We start from the raw sequence: 19166 nt of genomic DNA, 5'->3' as shown, positions 1-19166 counted from the left end.
CTTACATGACTAGTCTAAGCAATCATTTTCTAAAATTCTAGACACATAAGCCCAAATCCACTTAAGTAAGTCTCTATTTTTAGTCTCTTTAGACAGGCTAAAGTCTCCTCAGGAATAGCTGATTGCTCTGATCCTTTAAAACAAAACAAACAGTGATAACTCAACAAATGTTTAGAACATCTTAACACTGACAAAAGACATCAACAAAATAATCAACAAAATAAACTATTCCCAGAAAAGCCTAAAAAGTGACAAAGCTGACAGATATTGCTGCCTACTGATTTGCTTATATTGTGAAACACTTACCTAAGCAACTTATGACCATTTGTTGTGGCAACTTCAGCAAGGCTTGTTAGAATCTTTAAATACTGGTTCTCACTTTGCTGAGATAAATGCTCCAGAACTTGCCGTAACTACATGTTTTACAAATAAAAAAATGTGATTACATAATAATCCACTAAACTTTGTCAAGAAATTAAGTACCTATTAGTTTTCTAAGTATCCCAAAGCTCAATTAGTTGAAATCAAGTCCTTTTCAGTTATTTGGTCTTGCATAAAATCAAAAGCTTATAGAGAGATAAGATGACATACAATGTTTGTTCACAATCACCCAGTGAAAAAGTATAAATAGAGAGAACAGCAATCACCAAGTTTATTCATGGAAAATTCATTCCAAACTTCTAAAAATGTAAGAAAAAAACTCTGTAATTATTCAAAGAGTAGAACTATTAACAAATACAGAGCTCAGTAAACTAGTGATTACTAATCGTAACATGATATTCCTCCTTAGATTGTTTTCCTCTACCTATGGGAAATATTCTAATCATCTTAAGGAGAGATCAAAGGCACAGAGGACAGAAGACTCATGGGGCCAAATATTAGCATAAAGTTTATTAATTCTTATATAATTCATACTTAACCTATAATGCAGATAAGCCAATTCAAATTCCTTAAATATTTATAATAATAAAATCAATAAACACATTTGTAAAATGCCATATACACCAAACATGAACAAAGCTTGTTCAGGGGCTTCCCTGGTGGTGCAGTGGTTAAGAATCCTCCTGCCAGGGGCACTGGTTCGAGCCCTGGTCCGTGAAGATTCCACATGCCACGGAGCAACTAAGCCCGTGTGTCGCAACTACTGAACCTGAGCTCTAGAGCCCGCGAGCCACAACTACTGAGCCCGCGTGCCACAACTACTGAAGCCCACATGCCTAGAGCTTGTGGTCCGCAACAGGAGAAGCCACCAAAATGAGAAGCCTGCACACCACAACAAAGAGTAGCCCCCGCTCACCACAACTAGAGAAAGCCCACGCGCAGCAACGAAGACCCAATGCAGCCAAAAATAAATAAATTAATTTTAAAAAAAAAAGCTTGTTCATTTACCAGCTACCAGCACAATTACATTACCATGTTTTCTCGGAGATCTTCATTCTGTGTCATTTGAATAATTGTCTGGAAAAGCCTAGGGTGATACTGAATTAATACTTCACAAGTCTCTCCATATCCACCCTAAAAACAAGATTTAAAATTATCTAGGTTTAAAAACAAAACTCCTAAAGGAAAACATTTCTTCTGTATATAAGTCTGACACCAAATATGTGGGATTTACACACCAACCAATTCTCCAATTCTCTGTGGATACCAATTGGGTGTCCTACACTTTAATTCAATTATCATGCTAACTGCCTAGAGTTAGGGCAGACCACACAGTAGGGTTCAGTCCCACAAGAGTGCCCCCCACTTCAAAAGCTAATCACAAGTCCAGGTCACCCATACTTCTGAATAACCAGCTGTAAGTAAGGAACTCCCACGACCTCCTCCTCAGGTTTGATAATTTGCTAGAACAGCTCACAGAACTCAGGGAAACACTTTATTTACCATTACCTGTTTATTATAAAGGCTACAACTCAGGAACAGGCAAATGGAAGAGATGCACAGGGTAAAGTATGTGGGAAGGGGCACAGAGCTTCCATGCCCTCACTGGGCGTGCCACCCTCCCAGCACTTTGATGTGTCACCAACCCAGAAGCTCTCTGAGAACCACACGGTTTCGGGTTTTTATGAAAGTTCCATTACACAGGCCTGAATGACTAAACTCAGTCTCTAGCCCCTGACTCCTCCCCGGGGGTGGGGGAGGAAACTGCCTTCTAATTACATGGTTGGCTCATCTGTCAACCAGCCCTGTTCCTGAAGCTACCTAGGGCCTTTCAGCCACCGCTCATCTCATTAATATACAAAAAGACATGCTTATCACTCTGGAGATTCCAAGGGTCTTAGAAGCTCTTGTGTTAGGAACTGGGATAAAGACCAATATATATTTCTTATACTATCACAGGTCCTTTTAAAGATCATATTCTTAACAGAACAAAAATCTCTGCACCCATCCTCTCATTTGAGGAAAAAAAGTGAGCTTATCTGTCTGTAAGTTTCTCTTACAAAGTAAGGGACTAAGAATATATATTAACAACATACCTGTACACATAAATCCAGAGGGGTTACTCCATTTTTATCTGGCAGATATTTGGCTCCTCGCAACAGAAGAATCTGTGCTGTGTCTCTCTGACCATGACTGTACAGAAACAAAGTTTAAACATATAACCTTTTTAATTTTAAGTCTTTCTCTATAAATTATGGACAGTTAGTATCAATCAACAGAGGATTAATAATTTTTAAAAATTGAGAGGAAGATCTGAACTACAACCTCAACCGTCAGAAAAACTTCCCAACGTTAAGTCATAGTTTTACAATTTAGATAAGAAACTGGCCTACTGAATCTTAGAATTGAACTTGGGACACATTACCTACAATAAATCATAATATTCTGGGATAAGTTGCTGGTACTCAGGCTTATGCTTTATTTTTTTCTTCCAATCTTTTCCTTCTCAACTCTAGCCTGACCACCTTCCTACCACATACATCCAAGTCTCCAGACTTCTTAGTCCAAAAGAACCTCAATACTCAAAACAAAAGTACAAAAAAAAAAAAAAAAGTACATTTTATGACACTTTAATATGTGGTAAGAAAATAAAAACAAAGGAAGGAGAAAAGACAAATATCAAAATGAGTAAATGGGGGGATTCATTAGCCAAAAATACTAACTAACTGCCAACCTTAATTTTGTCAACCCACTCAGTCTGGCTTCTGCTGACAGCTATTCAATCTGATCTAGAATGACCAACTCTCATCCACATGCCCCATTCTCTCTAATTGCTCTTTCAAGTAGGTGTAACAACCACTCTTTAAGCTAGGAGGAAGCTGCTTTGGGGGTAATAATCACTAGACTCTACATTTCGTTATTAAATGAGCTAATCTGATCCTACACACAGACAATAAAAAATAAATTTATAATGCAGGGACATTAAAGTTTAAAGCTAATTTTACAAAATGCCCAAGGAAGTCATACAGTTTGGAAGAGTATTTGATCAAAGAATTTTATTTTGTAAATTGATACAGTCACTATGGAGAACAGTATGGAGGTTCCTTAAAAAACTAAAAATAGAACTACCACAGCAATCCCACTACTGGGCATATACCTAGAGAAAATCATAATTCAGAAAGACACGTGCACCCCAATGTTCATTGCAGCACTATTTACAATAGCCAGGACATGGAAGCAACCTAAATGTCCATCAACAGAAGAATGGATAAAGAAGATGTGGTACATATATACAATGGAATATTACTCAGCCATAAAAAGGAATGAAATCGGGTCATTTGTAGAGATGTGGATGGACCTAGAGACTGACATACAGAGTGAAGTAAGTCAGAAAGAAAAACAAATATCGTATATTAACGCATATATGTGCAATCTAGAAAAATGGTATAGATGATCTTATTTGCAAAGCAGAAATAGAGACACAGACATAGAGAACAAACGTATGGACACCAAGGGGGGAAAGCAGGGAGGTGGGATGAATTGGGAGATTGGGATTGACATAATACACTATTGATACTGTGTATAAAATAGATAACTAATGAGAACCTACTGTATAGCTCAGGGAACTCTACTCAGTGCTCTGTGGTGACCTAAATGGGAAGGAAATCCAAAAAAGAGGGGATATATGTATATGTATAGCTGATTCATTTTGCTGTACAGTAGAAACTAACACAACATTGTAAATATACTCCAATAAAAATTAATTTAAAAAAAAGAATTTTATTTCGTAGATGAAAAAAATTACTATTCAAGCACAAGTGAAACTAGAACTCAGATCTCTGGTCTTCTAGACCAATACTCTTCCCACAGTACCATTACCTAAAAAGGTATGTTATTTCACAAAGACTACACAGATTCCTCAGAAACTTAAAACAAACAAATAAAAACAACCTATTCTTTCTTTTCCACAAAATGACGCTGCATAAAGTATAACTGGACTTAATTTAAAAAAATAGGATCAGGGCTTCCCTGGTGGCGCAGTGGTTGAGAATCTACCTGCTAATGCAGGGGACATGGGTTCGAGCCCTGGTCTGGGAAGATCCCACATGCCGCGGAGCGGCTGGGCCCGTGAGCCACAACAGCTGAGCCTGCGCGTCTGGAGCCTGTGCTCCGCAACAAGAGAGGCCGCGATAGTGAGAGGCCCGCGCACCGCGATGAAGAGTGGCCCCCGCTCGCCGCAACTGGAGAAGGCCCTCGCACAGAAACGAAGACCCAACACAGCCAAAAATAAATAAATAAATAAATATATTTTAAAAAAATAGGATCATACTAGGAAGCTGGTGGCAGACATCAGGTATATCACTCTCTTGATACTTTACTGTAATACTGATTACCTTCCTTAATACAACTATCGACAGACGAAAACTAACTTAAGAACAATACCTAATTTACTCCAGAAAAAGCAGAAAATCAAGAAAGCAAGTACATCAGCAATCCCTCCAAAAGCAACAGTAACTAATTTTACTAGTCTACATTAAGAAAAATCTTCATCAAGCATCATTTGTCATTTGTCAGCTGGGCGTGCTGGCCAACACATTATATATTACAGCTAATAGGAATTACTTTATAATTCACACTGTTCTATTCCGTATAATACCTAAGTGAAAAGAAACTAACTTGAGCTTAATTTATTTAAGGAGTCAGTGATTTCTTTGCTAGGACCCAAGGTTCTGAGAAACCCAGATTTGCAAAGTTATTCTGCTCAACTTTAATGACATTTCTTTTACAGTTATTCATTATCTGTGTTAGATGTGTTTAATCTTTCCAACTAAACTATAAACTTCTTGACAATACCCTTGTCCTATAACACCAAGCATGGCTTATAACATGTACTCAATATACTTGTTGAGTTATATGATGGGCTTTAATTTTAGATACCATTCATCTGACAAGTAAGCATTAAATAAGGTACTAAGCTACACAAAAATAACAAAAAGACCTGAATCGTAATTTATTTAGGATTAATTTTGTACCACATATAGCAACAAGAATAATTAATATCAAGAAAAAAATACCACTATGACATTTTTAGAAAGCTGGAGTAATTTCGAAAACTACATTAAAATCTCATCTGTGAACAGGTGGAATTTCATTTCAAAAGTAAATTAAAAGAAATGATTGCTAATAATATATAAAATCTGCATAACTTCATTAGGGCCTCAAGTGCCCCAATGTGTGATATTGCAAAAGATAAAGATTATCCTGTTACAGACTGCTCAAAGTGTCACATGAAAGATTTTTCAGTTCAAATAACTGCAAAAATTTGCTCAATGAATAATTATTCTTTACAATTGAACTTATTTTTTTATATTGATTGAGATAATACTCCCTTCAAGGAAATGCCAGTGTATTTTCTGGAAACTAAGAAGTTGGCAAAGATTTGACTAATCAGAAACCTGTAGTGCTTCTAAAGCACTTAGAACTGATTTCTCAAGCACTTTCAAGTCTCCTAACTTCAGGCTCTTGCAGTGATACAATTTGAAAACTTGGCTAACAGTGCATATGTACTATATATATAACAACGTTTTTTGGAACTGCTTATGAAACAAAGAGGCCATATTTTCTAATGGTCCTTTTCTATTCTAAAAGTTTGCAGTTTTGAATCTATGGACTGTTTTACGTGGCTACTTTGATTGGGAGTTTCCTATTTGAAAGGAGTTGCTTGGCAGTAGCTGCAAACTATGTTCAGAATCTTACATGTTTCTCACTTTATTACAGACCTCCAAAATTCCATAAAAATCTCACTAATTTACTGTATCTATATAACCCCAGCTAAACCTTGTTTTCCTTTACAGAATAAAAGTTATCTGCAGATACAGAAAATATTTGAAAATCATTATACATCCAAACCTTTATTTGAGGAACCCAGTTAAGGGAATGGGAAGTATTATGACGAATATAAAACCAATCTAATCATTTAAGGACTTGAAGCATTTGCAGATACCACATAAAAGTCCTGAAAACAAAGGCACCTGAAGGGGCGGGGGGAGGTCAATATATGTGTGCCTACAGTCCACATGAAACAAAGCTAGTGAATTAGAATGTCTTGTACAAAATACCTAGAGAGGAAAAGTGGCTGGGAAATAGTTCCTGTCATAATTTTAGGTCAAAATCAATCTGAAATGACTCACTCACAGAAGCATTACTTTATTAAATAGTGCTCAGAATTAGACTAGAATACAAAGGAAAAAAGAAAAGGCCTGCCTGTATGATGGGATAAGAGTCAAATTTCTTAGAAAACCATGCATTGCAATGAAATTGAAAGAGGACAATGCAACTTTGTGCTCACTGGGTGCGGAAAAGTGTGCTAGAGCTTAGTGAGCACCTACCAACTACTAAGTATAAAATCCTCTGCGGGATGCTTTATACAAGCCACCTCATTTAATTATCACTGTAGTCCCACGAGGCAGATATCAGCATTTCCACTTTACAAAGAAACAAAGCTTCAGAGGTCAAGAAACTTGACTAAAGTTGCATAGCTTTGGGGATGGGATTTGAACCCTGCCTCCTATATATTTCAATACCTTTTCGATTTAAAGAAAACAGTTTTAGCAGTTAATCCCTGAATTAGACATATGACATATGTAGTAACATCCCTCAACAATAAAAATTTACATTAAGTTCAGCTTTTTATCTTAGACCCCTATAACTTGTCTGCAGGATCAACTTGTTCTATTTCTCACATTCCTTTCCCTTTCATTTATCAGAGACAATACATTGGGAATAATTTATAATTTTTAATGTATACCTCTATCTAGATATCATGAATATAATTAGAAGTCTGCCTACAAAATGAACCATTTTCCATGTTCCATATTTATCATCCTGCAACAATGAAGAATTTATATTCTAGTTTCTATTTTAATCATATTTGCTTAGCCATCTTCGTTCAAAGAGATCTAATGTTTGCTAGATTAAAACTTAATGATGGGTATACAAGACTAGCAGAAAGTACTTCTAAAAAATTCTTTTACCATAACCCTATGCTCAGACTAACTATACAAATATCACAGTCATGTGAACACTAATATATACCTATATTTTACCAGTATACATGGCATTATTTTATATATTTTTCAAAAACGTAACTATAGTGATTCACTCATTCAAAAACATTTACTAAGCATCTAAGCACAAAGCACTGTACTACACATGGAATATAAAGTGATGAATAAGACAAAATTCTTGCTTTCATTGGGCTTTCAGTCTAGCAGGGGAGACACACTATAAACAAGGACATAAACACTATAAAATACAAAGTGCTACGAAAGAAGTGATCATGATACTGGGATAGGAAATATGGGGAGAGGCCTACCTAGATTGACCAGGAATTCTTTCCTAAAAAGTAACAGTGAAGCACTGACATGGAGTCAGCCACATAAAAAGTCTACGGAAGAACGTTTCAGGCAAAATAAACAGCACACAGAAAAGCCTGCTGGAAAAAGTCTGATGTATTGGGGGAAGTCAAAGAGAACCAATGTAGCTGAAGCACAGTGAGCTAAGCAGGGTCAGACCATGCAGGTCACGTGGAAGAAGGCAGAGTTTGGATTTTATTGGAAATGCAACAAAGAAGCACTGAGAAGTTTAAATACAAGGTTTAAGCACAAAGTGACAACAGCCGATTCATTTTTTAGAAGGTCACTTTGGCTTCTGATGAAAGAACAGAAGGGAGGGAAACAACAGAGGAATCTGGAAGACCAGTTAAGAGACTACTGCAGTATTCTAGACAAGAAGTAACAACTTTAAGGTGGTTTAGTGAGGTGGAGAGCAGTAATGAGATTCAGAATGTATTCTGAAAGTGGAATTTACAGAACTTACTAATATATTCCAAGTTGAGGGTCAGAGAGAGAGACAGAAATAAAAAATAATGACCTAGTTTCTGGTTTACACAACTGAGAAGATAAGGGTTCCAATGACTGAGATGAGAAAAACTGGAGGAAAGGTTTGAAAAGGAAATCAGAAGCTATATTTTGGACACGCTAATATCTGAGATTCTATGAGACTTGCAAGTGATGATGTATATCAGGTAGATGGCCATTCAAATCTGAAGCTTCAAAGAAAGGTCTGATCTAAAGATAACCCCTCAAGACAGGATATGATTTCAGGGAATCAAACAATGATATTATTCATAAATTCAGGACACTAAAAAAGGAATTTGTGTTCTAGCCAAGCAATCAAATTGTAAGTATAACATAAGAAAAAGCTTGGATTCAGGTAAGATCAAGAAGTCTAGAGGTCCAAAAGTCCTTGTATTCTAATTCAAGGCTGTTTAATGATGATTTGAATCAGTCAGACCAAAGCAACATCAGAGACCCTAAAGAAAAGCTAAACGAGAAGAAAAGCAGATCTTTCATCTTAAACAAAGCTCCAGGGAATTCCCTGGCAGTCCAGTTGTTAGGACTCAGCACTTTTCAATGCCAGTGCCCAGGTTTGACCCCTGGCCGGGGAACTAAAATCCTGCAAGCCACATGGTGCAGCCAAAAAAATTAATAAAAATAAAAAATAAAACATAAAACAAACCTCCAGTAAAATGACATAAAACAGGAAAAAGGATAAGAAAAGAGGAGCTTTCTGGAGAGCATTATATCTAAAATAGAGCCTAAATAAATACTACAATTCCTATAATCTAAACCAAAAAGAAAAATCAAGTGTATCGTGAACTGCTCCTAATTGCAACTAAATTTACATAACATATTATGGGGGGGGGGGGCGGGCGGGTATGTGTATAATTATTTCACTGTTAGCTCCTTAAGGACTGGGGTTTATTTATTACTGTATCACTAATGCCTATAATAATGCATGGCACACAGTGAATGCTAACTAAATGCTTATTACATGAATGAATCAATGAACAAAACGTATGCTTTAGGAAAATGAACCAGAAAAAAAGAAAAAAGAAAATGAACCAGGACAGAGTGTAAAAACAACTTAATGCATAATTCAATATCTAACAAGAATGATTCAAGAAATTTTTTAAAGTTACAAATCCAGAGAAAGCAAAGACATGGCTCTGAACTAAGGCATACTTTAATAGCTTATCCCATTGGAACTAACTTGATACTTGATAAAGAAAACTATGAAAATTACTGGATTATTGGTATATCTTTTTTATTACTAAGTAATTCTAAAATCTAAGTAATCAAGTAAATCAAAAGCTCTCCCACTTACAATATATAAAAACACTGGCAATATAAAACACTTTTCATCATGCAGTTAAGTAACAGAACCGTAATGCTATATACTTCATCTTAAAAGGGAGCATAGTATTTCTAGGAAAAGAGGAGAGTTTTAGAAAATACACACAAATGTTTGTGTTTGGAAATATAGCAGATTCAACATTCTTTAATGAGAGCATCTGGCAATATAAATTATCATACCTGCAAGCAAAGTACAATGGAGTGGCTCCTGATACATTCGGCCTGTTAATATCAGCACCACTGTCTAGCAAGCATTGCACTGTCTGGGGGAAAAAGAAACAAAAGTAAAGCCAGAGAAGTTAAACAAAGACACAGTTATCACAATTTTAGTCCATATAAGGAAAGTTCTTACCACAACCTGAAGCTTCAAACGAGAAAGAGTAGGAACATGCCAATTATGATGGCTGAACAAATTCCACTTTTTGGTAAGCTCTGAGCCTCAGGCACTACACAGTATATGTGGAATTATCAATGTAATGTAAATTGTGTTAACCTGGGAAGGTTCTAGAAAATCACTGACATGTGTAGTAGCTACCAAAGAACTTGAAATGTGGCTAGCACAACTGAGGAACAGAATTTTAAATTTTATTTTATTATAATTAAGTTTAAATAGCCACATGTGGCAGCACTGGATAGTGCTGCTCTAGATACCTGAATTTAAAAACCAGAGTTTAAAAAAAAAACAAACAGTTTTTTGCCTCTAAAAACAAAGAGTTGGTACCAGAGCTCTAACTTTCTCAAAATTCAAAGAGCATAATTATTAAAGTACAAAATATTAAAAAGCTAAGAAGTCCTTTTGCTACTGACAGTCGCCAATACTGACTCAGTTTCTCTGACTGTCCCCTAAGCTCTACTTCTGCAATCATTTGATGTGTACTAAGGGAAAATAAGCTAATATAAAATTTAAAAAATAAATATCTGATGATTAGGAATACGGCAAGGCTTGCCTGAAAAACCTTAAAAAAGAGAATCTTTTCTGGTTTTAATTCCTATGATCTTCATTTGAGTTTCTCCTGCAAAAAGGAAGACAAGATGTAAAAACTTAAATGTTTTTGGAATTAGACTGTTTAATAATTACTTCTGGATTGAACACACATGTTCATCTTTATTGCTGCTCTAAAACCTAGTACAATGTCAGCAAAATATTAAGACTACAAACTCGAAGGAAGAACAGCAAAGAATACAACACATACTAGATAAGTCAGAAGTTTTAGGGAAATGGCAAGCAAGTGAAAGAAGAGTAACTGACTTAGCAGATCAAAGAAAGCTGAAGTCTTAAGTGTCTGCAAATGCAGATTCCAACAAGAAACCACCAAATTCTCACTACCGAACACACACACACAACACAGGAATTGGAAGTAACAGGTATCTTGGAAGACAGGGATAGTCACATAGAGCTAAGACAGGAGAAGTAGTTGAAAACCTAACAGCTGGGCCCTCCCCCAGGACCCTTCCTCCCCATCCCATACAGTTAGCCACTATCCCTCCCTATCTGTCTTGGAAGTAGGGAGGTTTATTATCTGGACAAAGTGAATAGTGAGGCTCTGGACTGGCAGACAAGAAATACAGGGAAGAGCAGGGATGAGCAGCCATGCTGAAAACAACTAATTAAGTGAAAACCTCCAGAGCCCCCATGCTCCGCTAGGCTCCCAGAAATCCAGTAGCCAGGCATAAAAGCTTAAGCAGGAGGGACTGAAAGTTTGCTATCTGGAAAGTGGCACCAGAGAAGAGTCTGACTGATACTGGCATTACAGTCACCAGTGAAATAGCCCGGTTGGCCACAAGGGGACATTCAGCAATGCTGGGAGACTTTTTTGATTTTCATTACTGGAGAAGGGAGGGTCCAATTGGCAGCTAGTGGGTAGAGGCCAGGGTATGTCTAAACATCCGACAATCTACATACAGGCCCCACAACAAAGAATGTTCAGCCCCCAAATATCAATAGTGCCTAGATTAAAAAACCTTGACGTACAGTGAGACCAGTCAACAAACCCAGCTCATGTACACAATGCTTTCAGCCCCATTTCAGTGCCTCACCACTATACATGAATGGACAGACAACGTTTAAGAGACAACTGAAGCAGGCCTCTAACCTGAAAAACAAACAGAAAAAGGAAGTAAGAAAAATAAAGACAATAAAGGGAACCAAAAAAACAGCAACAAAAATTAGAAAAGTAACTGATACCCTCAGAGAGAAAAGAAAAAATACTATCCATGGGACAAAAACAAGATGCTGGGGGAAAAATATTCAGAGAATAAGATATCAAAAATATGATGGAAGAAATAAAAATTCAATAGAAGTTAGAAATACAACGTTGAAAAATTCTACAAGAAACAAAAAGACAAAGAAAACAGGAAAAATGAGAAAACTAGTAGATCAATCCAGGGAGTCACTGTAGAAATTGAGAATAAAGAAAATGAAGGAGGTGGGAGACCAAAAGGAAGTAATCAAGAAATAATACCAAAAAATTTCCCAGAACTGAAGGACACAAGTTGCCAGATTGAAAAGGCTCACCAGTGTCCAGTCTAATAAATTAAAAGACCTTCAACAAGGCACATCGAAGTGAAATTTCATAATACTGGGGATATAAGATTCCAGAGATAAACAGAATTCAGATTGACATTAAACTTTTCAACAGCAACACTGAAATTTAAAAGGTGAAATGCCCTCAAAATTGTAAGGTGAATGACTTCCAATGTAGAATTCTATAGCCAGCCACACTATCATTCAAATATATGCTTTTAAATAAGAAATAGGCTTAGCTATGTAAGATTTCCAAAAAAATTACCTCCAACGTACCTTTTCTCAAGAAGCTACTGGAGGATATCCTCCTCCAAACAAGGCAATACATCAAAATAGAAGATGTGTAATCTAGAATACTGAAGATCAAACACAGGAGATATTAAGAAATTCCCAGGTTTAGAGAAAAACAATGGAGTGACATTATCTAATGAATTTGTCTTTGAAGAAAACAGTACTGAGAAAGATTCTGTGGGAGCATATAGGAAGAACTACTGATTCACCAAAAAATAAAAAAAAAAAACTGAGCTAAGCTAATAGTCACCCTAGTAGAAAATGTTATTATAGTTCACTACTTGACTCAGCAGTAAACAACATTTACCTAACTGTATATGCAACTAATATTGTCTCATTAAAATTTATGATATAATTAATTTTAGAAATGGGGCGACAGGGCATGGGAAGAGGATTTAAATGAGTTAAACCCTCACTCACCATAACAAGAAATGATTCAGTGATATCTAAAAGTCATAAATGGAGAAAGAGCAGTAGAAGCATATTACATGGAAATAGATACCAGAAGAAAAGCTAAAAGAGCTGAAAATTGCTGCCTAGTGATTGTGAATTGACAGAGAAGGGTGATTTAAAGGACTATAATTTTTTATTACAAGGATTTTGATAAAAATAAAATATTTTAAGATATAGTATTCATGTATTATTACTATTTGAATTTACTTCTATCTCAGGAGGAATTTGAAAATCTATGTAATAGAAACATTGTTACATAAAACTTTATTATCAGCTATATAATTCTTAAACTGTGGTCAAGCAGTCAAGTACTGCTCTCAAAAATATAAGAAAATAAGCATTTAGGTTATTATTTTATAAGGCAAGGCCCACTGGAGCCTTTTGATCATGGCTTTGCCCTTTTTGATATCTGACCTAGAAGTTGTGTGTATGTGGTCCCAAATCAGAAGTGAGATGGATAGCAGCAATAATTTTCACTGACTGTTACAGAAATTATATAGACAGTAAGCCATCTCTCAAAAAGGCTCAGGAGAGATAAAACAGATAAAAGCAATTATATCAAAAATACGTATTAATATTCAATTAAAACCCAGCAATCCAGAGAGAAGCTGAAATAAAGTAATTATTAACAAAACATACTATGCATTCATAAAAATTATATAATTGTTAAAACTATATAATGATATAATAGTATGAATAACCTTAGCATGTGCCTGGATACTGAGCTAATAAGCATTTATCATTTCATTTACTGCATCCTGATGGGAAGTTGATATCCTTCTCTGCACTTTCACAAGTAGGAAACTGAATCTCAAAGAGGTCAAGTAATACGCACCCCAACACACAAATAAACAGGGGAGCGGGGATTAAAACCTAAGCCCATGGTCATAACCACTAGGCAATTTACCAAAAAACAGAAATTCTAATTTTTCTAAATTCAGAATACTAAATAGTATTCTGGCTAATTTGGCATATCTTCATAAGCTACATTAATCACAGATGATCTACTAATTCCCTACTAAATAACTATTTGAGAGTCAAGCTCAAGAGCCTAGACAGTTATTTCCGTTTAGTTTTTAAATAATGCCATTTCTAAATTCACATACTTTTTACAGTATTTCTGTATTTTTATTTATACTGTAGAGCTAACAGTAAAACAAATTAGCCATTAGACTAACATTAGACTAACATATTCCTCTACAAAGTGGTAAGACAAACTTCAGGCAAATCATAGCAAGACAGCATGATTTGTTTTAGCAAATTTCTCAGCCCTAAACCCCTACACACAAATACTTCTGTGTCATACGTTTCTATCATACCCTTGTACACAGGAAATATCCTATGAATACATTAAAAATTCTGTTCTTAACAGAGAAAAATACTTGATTAATAAAGTGGAAAAGCTCATTCCAGCATTTTCTTTTACATTCATAAATCTGCTTTTCTGTTTTAACAAAATTATCTCAATTAAGATCCTCAAAATATACAACTATTTAAAGAAACACATATTTTTTAAAAGCTTTCAATAGTTCACTTGTAGATAAAATGTTGCCTGAAGTCAAAGAGGGAGAAAAACCCATTTCCCTCAGAGTAAGAAGAAAAAAAAATACATAAAGGGATTTGAATGTAAAGAGTAAAAAAAATTGCCTTGCAGCACTGACATGAGTGAAAAGTGATCAATCTTTGTGATTTAAAAAAAATGTTTGCCGATTTCTTTTTGTAAAATCTCTGAAACAGGAGGAGTAAGGATAACACAGAATTCAATTATTGATTAAATAGCATAATAAAAGAAGCAAGAAAGTCACATAACTTAAAAGTTTCGTTTTTTTTAAATTTCCAGTCTATGTAAACGAAGGGCAAAATAACTTTGAAACTAGGAGAATTCAGGTGGAGGAAACTATTTATTAAATTAAAAACATAAAAGCCCTTGAAGAAACAATACTACTTGAAGATTTTAAATTATACAGAAGCATAAGGCAAAACAAAATCAAAGAGAATAAATTCTGTATTCAACCACTACAATCCCTAAGGAGTCTCAAAAGCAGAAATTTTCAGCAATAAACAAACCAGATACTATCTTTTATAAGAATCAGCACTATCAGTATACGCTTCACTTAAAGGTACAAAAGAAAAAAATTACAAACATTTAGAAATGGAAAGAAAATGGCAGAAAAAACTGCTTGGAATGATACTGCATTTGACTAGCCCATTTCATCTTTCAACAAAAATTTCAATGTTGGTATGTGCTAGAAGTATGTGCTAGATGTTAGAGTCACAGCAATGAACAAAATGGACAAACACCTGCCTTCATGAAGCTTACATTCTAGTGGAAAAGGAAAACAAAGGGACATGAGAAATAAAATATGTAGTATGCTAGATGGTGACTCGTGCTATCCAGAAAAACTGATAGGATTCTCTATGACAGATTTGGATTCAATTTGTTTTAGCAAATTTCTCACCCCTAAACCCCTACACACAAGCACTTCTGTGAAAACTGCATTGTGTCTGTTTAACAGACTATAAGCCATGAAGTCCAAAATAAATCACTGTAATTTACAACAGTCATAAGTTCCTCTGTTTTCAAACTTTTATGGCTTCTGATTTACTTGCAAAAATTAAGCTCAGCAGCTTACAATTTAGTAAATGTAAACATGTAAAAGTATACTAACAAATATCTGTGGCTGAGAGCTGATTACCTGTATTTTTCAAGTTAATATAACATAATTTTAAGAAGTACACTGAACTAAAATCATTTTATGTGTATAATACAGATCACCAAAATATGTTTTTAAAATAATTCAGACCTTCAAATTCCCTGTCCAACCCTCTCCCCCTTAAAAAACAAAAACAAAAAAAACACACTATTATCCTATTCCTAGATAATCTACAATGGGAGTCTTCCTCCTTACAGAGTAAGGAAGAGCTGGGAAGGAATACTGAAAGAAAAGCATTAAAAGGCGATTTTCACATGGCCTTCAAGAAATCCTTAAGAAACAGCACACTTTCAACAGACGTCATGACCTTTCAGATGATAAAACAACATCCTGAGTGGAAAACTAATGTGCAAAGCTAATGTTTGGGTCAATCTCAAAAGTCATTTAATTGAAGGCAGTGACTAACCAAGACCACCTGTACCCAATGCACTGATAAGTTACAAAGCAAGAAATCCAAGGCAGCTCTACTTTGTCAATGTCAACTCTCTGAACGACACTGACCAAAGTAGAAAGGAATAGATATTCAATATTAAACCATAAGTAAAAACCAATATTAAACCATACAACATAAGTTGTATTCTCATTTACTAAAACAATGATAGCCAAACAACAAAAAAAGCATCTTTCATCTCTTATTAAAAGTAATTCTGATGACAGGACAGCAATGCACAAACAACTTATGCACTAAGAAAAATGTCCAACTCACTAGTCAGTGACTGGTGTTTATAGGTCTTCTCTAGAAACCTGTCCACCTAAGCCTATCAAGACTTTGAACCCTTATGTAATACCTAGCAAAAAATCAATATTACCCAGTTGTGTTAGAAAAAGAATCACAGTAATAGAACTTCCTATTATTTGCTCACATTTCTCAGAAGTGATGAAAGGAGAATTCTAACATTAGAATAAATAAAATTACTCTGAACCTAAAAACATATCCTGAAATGTTAAGTACATCTACCTTCATGCTTCAAGGCTGAATCTAGTTAATGTTTTTGCAAAAGCTTTCAATTAAGTTTGCATGGTTGCCCTGTAATTCTCTGGATGAAAAGCTTGGAAGCTGGCTAAAGATATCAAGAGAGCTGACTGAACGTAGATGAGCACTGTTCCTTAACAAGCCTACAATTTCAGTTAAAAAAAAAAAAAAATGCAGTCAGTTCTATCAAAGATAATCTACTCTAAGCAGGGTTCAACTATCATTTCATATTGTTTGTGAACCTTCATATTCAGTTACCTAAATTTAGCAATATGAAGTCTATTGTGATAAAAATAAAATTTCCTTGAGTGAACTGAAATTAGTCCAAAAACGAATCCTGCTGTGTACTTTAACTAATAGAAATTGAGATTGAACAGTTTAACAGTTCTCTAGAGTTTCTAAGTCCAAGTTATTCCAGGAAAACAGTAATCAACCATTTGTGGCAATTCAACACATCAATAAATCTTAAAGACTTAATGGCAAAGAAAAAAGTTACCAGAAAGTAAGTTCAATTTATGGCCAAAAAAAAAAATGGAGTCAATTATACCTATGTAGATAATATTAGGTTTTACTACACTTCCTAAAAATGAGATTAAAAATCAAACAACACATTGGGCCTAGCTTACTGCATAAGAGCAAATGAATGAAGAGTCCAGATACTGCTCTTTGTACTGTTCTTACAGAATCACATCATCAATATTAATAATGGTAGTAACAGTACTAATACTATCATTACTCTTAAGTATCTTCCAAAATATTCACAACACTTTCCTTAATTGTGTAATCAGCAGATTATATCTTAAGAGGTAGATAAAGGCAGGGGAAGAAAAAGTTGCCAAAGACTATATAATAAGCCAGATGAATAACCAAATTCTCAAATTTTTTTTTATTTTAAATCAATATCCAAAGACAAACCATAATTCTGGTATTGTATAGCTAGTAACAGCTGACCTAAGGAAATTTATAAAAAATTAAATTATTAAGGAGTTGTTATGATCATTTCTTTCATCTGATCATTTTAAAATAGGAATAGAAGTCGTTTAAAATCATAGTGCTATTATGTTACAAGGACAAAAATGGTCACGCTGCACTCTTCAACTGCCCAAATCACTTCCTTCCAACAAGATGATGAAGAGACCCTTATCTCGGTTTACCTGTAATTAAACAGATGCATCTATAGGAAATCATGGCAAAAATTACTCAATTTCTTAGTTATGACAAAATCAATCTTTCTTCCAAATCTTTTATCTGTAAAAAAGTCATGTAAATCTAAAAATTATTTGTCATCAAAGCAAGAATACAGTATTCAATTATAAATTCTACAAAGCTTTAGAGCTCTTAGCCAGTTGTTTAAAATCTTTTCATGCATTCTTGAGATTTACCTTAAAATGAGAATAGAAAGTAAATTTCAGAGGATTTCTTTATCATATCATCCTCTTTAATTTGAAATGAGCTGATGTGCTTTTGAGAATATTTTTAAGGGAGCTTCTTTCCCCCTTTAAAGTTTTACATTTTATTCTATAAAATAAATATATAACCAATATATATAAATCTTGACACCTATGTGCACTGGTATATGTCTACATGGACACAAGTTTTGAAGACCTTTCAATGAATTTATGCAAAAACTGACTACTTTGAGACAGTGAAAAGGCCATTTTCATTTGCTGATATCTGACAAAGCATTTTAGACTCAGTGTTCAACTTATGGAAAGATATACGAAGGGCTAAAAACAAAATCAATAATATATACCCTGTAATAACATATCTCAGAGCTCTTAAATCATATCCAACTCAAGATAAAAGAATATTCTCATCCACTGAGATCTGAACATGTCCCAGAAATACATGAGTAATTATGACACATAGGTAATAATAGCACAACTATCAACACAGATTTTTAGACGTATAATTCAGCCTGGAGGCTAGGAGATGGCCTAATTTTTCAAGATTCCTTTTTGCCCTATTGAAGGATTAAAGGTGCATACAATGAATTGGAAAATAGTGCTAAACATTCCCTTTGTATACAATCCTCACAGATAACTATAATGGACCAACTATGACAGAAAGGAATCTCACTCACTAATACAATCAATCACAAGTCAACATGACTTTTTGTCCTCTTCCTCCTGCACCATACCTGCAAAATCTCACCCTGTGAAGCCCATCACCACAGTGAATTCAGGCCCCCTATAAATCTTCTGAAAATACAATTCTTCAAAGGCATTTGACTGTGAGGAATTCTCCCTTACTTTACCACGCCTGCTTTAGGTTGTAAACCATATGGAGTGTATTATACTTATACTAACTACTCTTCAATAACTTCAGAAGGCAATTCTAAATTTTTAATGCACCCTGTAATGCACATGTTTTGAACCAAGGTTTTTTGCGTAATTCTTGTTTCTTCACTGGCTTAAGGCAGCTAAAATTAGCCTTTGTAGGTAATTCCTAATCTGAATTCCAGTTTTTTACTACACAAGTTCCCAGGCAACAGGTAGGTTTACAATCTTAGTAAATGACACGCCACTCATTTGTTAACGGCAGAGAGTATTTATATTAAAGCGGGTGCTTTT

At 34.9% G+C, this 19166-nt stretch overlaps 1 protein-coding gene across 3 annotated transcripts in view; it reads right to left on the bottom strand.

Annotated features, from left to right (window-relative positions):
* The window catches only part of HACE1 (HECT domain and ankyrin repeat containing E3 ubiquitin protein ligase 1), a 94352-nt gene that overhangs the window by 52599 nt on the left and 22587 nt on the right, over positions 1 to 19166 (bottom strand). For all 3 annotated transcript variants that reach the window (XM_082405210.1, XM_082405209.1, XM_082405211.1), the window contains 4 exons: positions 9819 to 9901; positions 2478 to 2574; positions 1414 to 1515; positions 307 to 413 (listed from right to left, as the gene is read on the bottom strand). In XM_082405210.1, the coding sequence (XP_082261336.1) occupies positions 307 to 413; positions 1414 to 1515; positions 2478 to 2574; positions 9819 to 9901 (389 nt within the window). The remainder of the gene's footprint in view (positions 1 to 306; positions 414 to 1413; positions 1516 to 2477; positions 2575 to 9818; positions 9902 to 19166) is intronic.

The sequence above is a fragment of the Balaenoptera borealis genome, assembly GCF_965194805.1.
Source record: "Balaenoptera borealis genome assembly, chromosome: 9".
Classification (NCBI taxonomy): domain Eukaryota; kingdom Metazoa; phylum Chordata; class Mammalia; order Artiodactyla; family Balaenopteridae; genus Balaenoptera; species Balaenoptera borealis.
This window is presented reverse-complemented; position numbering and strand designations above follow the sequence as displayed.